Raw genomic sequence first — 7647 nt, forward strand, 5'->3', positions numbered from 1 at the left:
TTTTCCTAACCTACTTCTGCTCACCTGTGGTCATCTGGGAAGCTCTCCGGAGGCAGGGAACAGCGTTTTGTCCCACAGCTGCACAGCACCGGCCTTACGGGTATGTGACTGAGGCTTCTAAGCCTGACGTTACCATCGGCAATGATTCAGCCCACAAATCGGGGCAAGTCACCAGACCAGGCGCACAAACACGCACAGTGCTGACACATCCACTTGCAGAAGACGTTCAGAAAACTCAGCGCAGGTTCCCTATCAATTTCTTTTGCCAGTATTTCAAACATTTGCAGCGCACGGGGATTTCTGTACCTCCCTTGCTGAAATTGAGCTGTGCCTGGGGGTGCAGATGGCACCCAAGCAAAAAGACAAATGACATCCAATTTTTCTTTCAGCTAGGGGAGTAAGCATTTTTGCTCATCTTTTCAATGCAACTTTTTTTTTTTTTTTTAATTAAAAATGAGGGTTCCAGGAATATGCACTTTTATTCCAAGGTCAAGCCTTTCCTATTGAATACGACGCCGGTACTTCAGCTGAAGGTCTCCACAGTAAAAGCAAGGTTAATAGATTGCCTTTCTTTTACCAAGTTCTCATCATGCTGTATTATGAAATGCTACTAAACTGTCTGGCGCTCCTTTTCGATGTAAAATATTTAGATTTTTTTTTTTTAACACAGCACAACAATGGGACTCTAACCCTTACAACAACAGCACAGGTCCCTTCTGAAATCGTCACTAGCTTTACATTTTAAAAGCCTCATTTCTCTTGCAGCGTTACAATCCTACCAACTTAAAGAATACAGCCACAATTTTATTTCTATGATTCTGCCAGAACGTTATAAACTAAAATACGCATCTGCACAGCGTGAAAGAGCAAGCTATTCGAGCACCAGCTTTGATCCTCCGCGCTCAGATGACTTGTGCTGCAACCTCACAAGTAAATAAGTAGGTGGACAGGAAAGGGAAGAATCTGTGGGTAAAAATGACAGAACGTCTAAAAATTTTTTTGCCAATGATTCAGTTTTCATTTCTTTGCAAGTTGCATAATTAACAGTAGCCCCTAACGAGTAAGTAAACTTGAAAGAAAAATTTATGACCAACAACAGAAATGTCTTTTTGCTGAAGTGTATCTCAGATATGGAGAATCAACATGTTCTGCTCTGGTTTGCCAGTTAATTTTCTTTTTTAAGTAGACAGAATGGGCTTATATGACTTCAAGCGCCACATCACACATAGTGAAAATCAGTTATGAAAGAACACAATTATTTTTTTTCAATGTGATCTTTTGTCAATTGCTAATATCCACAAACGAATGCAAATCTGAAAAGTTAATCATCATACTGCTGTTTTTTCCATACAAGTCCATACACGTATTACTTCTATTGTAAAGTCAAGCATTTTTTTAATCTTTGTTTTACATCAGTTACACCCATTGAAACAGAAATCAAGTTTCTAACTTTCACCTACTGGCAAACCTGGGCAGCTGAACTTACTAGGAAAATCTCATTCCTCTGCCTGACCTTCCCAACAATAAATTTTACTACAAAATTTGAGAATAAATATCCTTCCTTTCCATCCTACTGCCACACAAACCGGTTTAATTATCTTTTCTATTAAAAAATTGAGTATGCATCTTATGTCTCCAAATGTCTAACTTGGCTTTTGTAAAGGAAAATACGCATAATATTCACTTTTAAGACTGAAAACCAATTTATTTTCTCCAGCAAATGAGCAGACATGCAGATCGCAATGTCTCAGCATGGTTTCTGTGTACTACATGTGCATTATGTCCATGTGAAGCTCACAAGTGTGCCACACGGACAATACTGCACCTGCCTTTCTGTGAAAATCATCATGGCCTGCTAACCTTTTCCACAAAACAAATTTCTGGGTGGTACACCCTAGAAAGCAATCTTGCTTTATTCTTCCATCTTGTGCCCAACATGACCTCTTAACCAAACAGACTCCTTTAAAAAAAAGAAAAGGGGGGGGGGGGAAGGCAAGCAGGCATTGCTGGGTACAACAAACCATAGGATCAGATGCGAAAATCACACAGCTGCAAGCATTCTTTTGGGAACCCAGCACTGGGATTTATCTCAATCGCTTAATGTAATTACAAAAGTCAGTCATGTAGTAGTAATGTAATTTGCACATTTTTACAGCTGAAGTGAAGTTGAATCTTTATGAGAGGCCGAGTGAAAAGCAGGGATCCTGCTGCCACACTATTCCACCACATTAGTACCAAATGACAAGCATTTTGCTTTTGTTTATTTTCCAAGATGCATTCATTAGGAAATCTATATAACCCTCCCTTACATGTTTAAGCTGATTATTTTATCTCTAAATGACTCCTGCACTTTTGAGAACAACAACAACAAAAAAAAACCCTAGCAGCCCTCATCTGTTACCTATATCCACATTCATATTGCATTTCTGCAGAAATTTCTACACAATACTATTTGAATTTTACCGATGCACCATGCCAACCAGTTGTTACAACAGAAAGAAATCCAGACATAAGATGAATTGTCACGGTGTCACATTCTGATATCAAAATTAACTAACAGTTTATTCCCTTTGTCTTCACTTCAGCTGCTTTTTTTAGGAAGACACAGAAAAGCAATGAGGAAAAGTATAAGATTGATTTTTAAGTGGGAAATATGAATTACTAATTGTCATATTTACACTATTTGTTTCTCACAAGTTACTTTTCTTCTATTTAAAATTAGTTTATTTTTATAATGGCTGAATATACAAAATAGATTTTAAAAATCTAAGCCAAATAACAATTTAAACGATGACAGTTACACTGAAAATATCACTGTAACATGAAATAAAATGCTACACTTAAAAGAACCCCAAAAGGTAAGTTGTCAGTAGTTGAGTTAATTTTCATTGTTACACTTTCACAGAATCACAAAGGTTGGAAAAGACCTATAAAATCATCCAGTCCAACCACCAACCCAACACTACCATAACCACTAGACCATGTCCTCAAGCGCCACATCTATATGTTCCTTGAACACCCCCAGGGATGGTGACTCCACCACCTCCCTGGGCAGCCTGTTCCAATACCTGACCACTCCCTCAGTGAAGAAGCTTTTACTAATATCCAATCTAAACCTCCCCTGATGCAACTTGAGGTCATTTCCTCCTGTCCTATCACCAGTTACCCAGCAGCAGAGACCAACACCCAATTCTCTGCACCCTCCTGTCAGGCAGCTGTAGAGAGCGACAAGGTCTCCCCTGAGCCTCCTCCAAGCTGAACACTCCCAGCTCCCTCAGCCGCTCCTCACAGGACTTGTGCTCCAGACCCTTCACCAGCTTTGTCGCCCTCCTCTGGACACACCTTGTTTCCTTTGTTTTCTGGACAACAGCTTGAACTACATTTTTATTTCAGATTTTATTTTCAAAAAATCCTTAAAGACAGTCTAATTCAAAGAAAATAAAAAATCTTACTAAAGTTACATTTCTTTAGGGGAAGTACCAAGTGTATCAGCCCAAGTATTTGACATAAAAGAGAAAATGCATCCCTGTTACATTTATCAAAGTGAAACCAGCGTGCCAACTCTTCCTCGGGAATTCCCTCTCACACCTACCACTTATTTATCAATACACAGCTGTTTCCCAGCCTCTTCCAGCGAGCAGCCTGGCCCAAAGCAACAGCCCGTGCCCGGCAAACAGCTTTTTCCTCTTTTCCTTGCCACTTAGGAAAACCCAACAAATCACCTTTGGGCCAACATTCCCAGAACGGGATCAGCGCAGGCACATGCTCTGCCTCAGAGAGGGTCGCTGACTCCTACCTTTAAAGCATCACTGGAAGCATACAGGCGCACGCTTGGTCTTCACGTGAATGTAGGCTCACCCATGAGCCTCAGCCCTTTCCCGGCATCAAGCAGGAGACATGACTGCCTTGCAGGAGCAACCTCCACATGCCTAGGCCTCTCGCTGTCATGGCAGCCACCCTGCAAGGCCTGCACACCACTGCCTGCGCTCTGAAAGAGGCTGGGGTGGCTACTTGCATGCTCAAAATCAGACACATGCCTGAATTTGAAGGATGAAGTACCAAAATGAAACACAAATACATACAGAGCAGAAAAACATTCTGTCCCACTCTGCTGTAAACACCTGATTTTTAAAAAATCCTGGGCCAAATTTAAGCTTAGTTTTCCTGAGCCAGTTTGGAATTTTGGCTACTTAGTTTGTTTCACAGAAAACTTCTAAGCACTGCACTCTGAAAACTTTACATACTTTGAAGATTCATAAATTAAGAATCGAAACCATAAACCACACAGTCGTACCACTCCGAAAGTCTTATCCAGCAGTACAAAACCAGAATGAAATTGTTCCCATTAAATTAACTGAAAAAAACATGACAGCATTTTCATCTGCAAGCAAACTGCAACACCCATTTATCACATGTAAACTTGAAACTGAAGCTGTGAACAAAAGTTAAATGGCATACTGGATTTTCATTGCACCAAGCAAAAAGATGCAAAAAATAGCAATTTACCCATTTATTACAATTGAATAACATAAAACGTGACTAGATAAAAATATTAATAAAAAAGTATTTCTCAGTCACTCTTCACTTTTTCCCCCTCTCAAAAAATATATAACACCTCTGAAAATCAGTAGGATTTATGCACATGCAGCTAGAGGAATACCTAGTCTAATTAATAAGGCAATTCTTTTCCATTCTTACTTCTAAGCAGTTGATTAACTCTACTGAAAACTGCAACCAATTGTTTTAAAAGTTTATTTAAGCTGGCTTTTTTGTGAAGAAAATTTGGAATTCAACGCACTCTCTAAGTCAACAGCCAGAAATGCTGCCGAGTGCGTTACAGTAGGGATGAATAACATCAACATTATTCACAGTAGGCAGCTGAGGGCCACACGTGTGAAATTCTACCTATTATTACATATACTGAGAAGACATAGTAGGCTCCTAACATAAGAAAACAGTTTAATACTATTTTCTATTAATAGGAATAATTAATCAATTAAAACCCAGTAACATAAATCAACAGAAAGCATTACATCCAACAACAGAGTACTAGTAAACCCACTTCAGCAAATTCAATTAATTGTGGAAAACAAATTTAAATCAGAAAAAAATTAAGATGTGACACATCCAAACTAGGAAAATCCAATCCATTTATGCTTCTATTTGTGCATTAATTCGTGCATTAATTTATACGACATCTTATTTAAGGTAACATCTTTTCTACAGTTAACTTTCTTCATTAAAAACAAAATTTGGAAAACTGTCCTACAGCGCCAAAATACTGTTAGAACGTAACCATACTGTGGAAACTAAAATGAAGCTATGTTTCGACAGGCATCACTTGCCCAAGTAATCGTGCAATTACTAACTGTATTATACTCACATCATACATGATTTTTCAACTGTATGTTTAACATGACTCAAAATCTGAAAAGCTCATTTTTAGAGTCAGTACATTACAGATGTCTCCAGACAAAACTATTTGTGTAAACTTACTTGGTTCAGCCCTGGAACCATGTTTCTGAAGAAAGTCAACTATCTGAGCCAAAACCTTTTTGTTGCAATGTGTTGACAGCTCTTCATCACATTCATAACACCTAAACAAAAGAAGAAACAAACCAGAATTCAGGATATCTGGATGCACCTCCCAGTTCTAACAAACCTCTCTAACAACCTTACGCAAATTACTTAAGCTCTGGGTTACAATTTTTCATACTAAAAAGACGGAAAATGTTGAATTCTCTCATTCCATACACGCTCTTTTATAGATCAGCCTCAATTCACTGTAATACTTATGGATTTTAAAAATCTCAGTTTATAATCCCGCAAATAATCACAAAGAAATAAGCCGGAAGGACCAACTCCTATAACCAGCCAGCTCTCTACAGAACACAATGGACTCAAACTTCTATCTTAGTATTGATTTGTGACCCCTCTGCGAGTCCTAAGGACAAACTCTCTCCAGGATTTCTCTCCAGGAAGCCTGCCTTTCCTCTATATAAAGCACTCATTTTACCTGTCAGAACCACTCAATATCATGAGAAGACACTGCTTTAAGTTATGAGTAGTCCTTATACCCAAGCATCCATGAACACCTGCATACTCATTCTTACCATATGATCCACGTGCTGAGGTTGATAACAATGCAGTGAGGTTCTGCGTGCGCCATTTGGAAGTGTTTCAGAGAATGCTGGCCCTCCGAGTTCTTACTACATCCCTAAAAACGGAAACATCAACCCAGGAAGGGGAAAAAAGGGAAGTAGGAAAAGACTATATTACTAGTACATAAACTGCAAAAACATTACTTTTCAAAATCAGACAGAAAGCTATAGTGTCCTAAATACTCATTTAGCATTCTCAAGGATTGAGAGAGTTTAATTTTCTTTATAATCCAGTATTAACAGCATCAACGTGAAAAAGTACACGGATTTAACTCCTTTTAAAAGCCCACCTTCACTACAAATTTTCAGCAACAAGCCATATGAGTCCTCCTCAGATCCAGCCAACTATCTTCTGAAGCCTAACAGCGTTTCTTTGCAAAATTAAATCTGTTCAGATAATACTGGTAGGACCTGGCTTCTGTCCTTATCTGCCAGACCTACTGAAGTCTAAGATGAAATGCTTTGTTCAGGCAACCATTAGCTGAACCAAGCGTGACGTTGCCTGTAAACTGATTTCTTCTGTATCAGGCTTTACTTCACCCACGGGACAGAAACCTGCGCAAGCCCTTGGGGTCAGGACCTGCCATTTTAAAGCATGAGGCCATGATTTGACATTATAACTGACACCATCTAATGGCTAGCTGCCACAAAAGGCAGCATTCTCACTCCTGCACAGTCCTTTCTCCCTGGTTTCAATTGAATTTAGCAATAGAGCGTCCCTAGTATAAGTTGATTCAGCAATATGTATATCCATTTTTTCATTCACTTCTATTTGTGGGATCTTCTGCCAGATAAGCCAGCAGAACGGATGCATTTTGCAACCATCCAGTTCCTGGAGCCAATTCTCTGTAAGTGGCAAGAGCATGCAGATAAAGAACAGAGAAAAGACAGGACCGTCACTTCCTACTTGTGACACTGAACCGCACCATAATACACAAAGCTAACCCAAAACACTGCCGAAAGCCAGACAAGAAGAATGTAAGGCCAAACCCACTCCACTGAAGAAGCTGAAGCATGGAATATCACAACTGAGCACTTACGTCACACTGTTTCACTGTGGATAATGAGATGCCAAACAGACAAGGAACTACACTGATCATATCCTTCAGAAAACCAGGGCCTTTCCACCTCTGTAAACTTCCAACCTATGCTTACCTGAGAGCCACATTTGAGACACAGCCATATGTCTGAAGGTGCCACGGGCTCACCATCACTCATCCGCCTCTCCTTCAGACATTCTGCGCATATTGACCAAACACTCTGAGATACTGCTCTCTTCACATGATGCACATCCACTGCCTGGCTCACGTGCTGGCAGGTTAAGCCTAGAGAATCATAGAATGGTTTGGGTTGGAAGGGAGAAAATTACACATATGCACTTTCATCTATTAAAAATAAAACCTGTGAAAGGGAGGATGTGTACACCAATGGAGAATAGTATTGAATGAATTCAGCATTATGAAATGTGCTGGATTCAGTCAGGAAA

The 7647-nt window shown here is 39.6% G+C and overlaps 1 protein-coding gene across 1 annotated transcript in view; it reads right to left on the minus strand.

Annotated features, from left to right (window-relative positions):
- The window catches only part of LOC104509225 (ubiquitin carboxyl-terminal hydrolase 45-like), a gene marked incomplete at its 5' end in the record, with an annotated part of 11293 nt that extends 3807 nt beyond the window's left edge, over positions 1 to 7486 (minus strand). The window contains 3 exons of the mRNA XM_010151088.1: positions 5497 to 5597; positions 6114 to 6217; positions 7317 to 7486. Of these exons, the coding sequence (XP_010149390.1) occupies positions 5497 to 5597; positions 6114 to 6217; positions 7317 to 7486 (375 nt within the window). The remainder of the gene's footprint in view (positions 1 to 5496; positions 5598 to 6113; positions 6218 to 7316) is intronic.
- Positions 7487 to 7647: the final 161 nt, after the last annotated feature.

This window comes from Eurypyga helias, unplaced genomic scaffold, assembly GCF_000690775.1.
Source record: "Eurypyga helias isolate BGI_N326 unplaced genomic scaffold, ASM69077v1 scaffold26484, whole genome shotgun sequence".
NCBI classification, from domain to species: Eukaryota; Metazoa; Chordata; class Aves; order Eurypygiformes; family Eurypygidae; genus Eurypyga; species Eurypyga helias.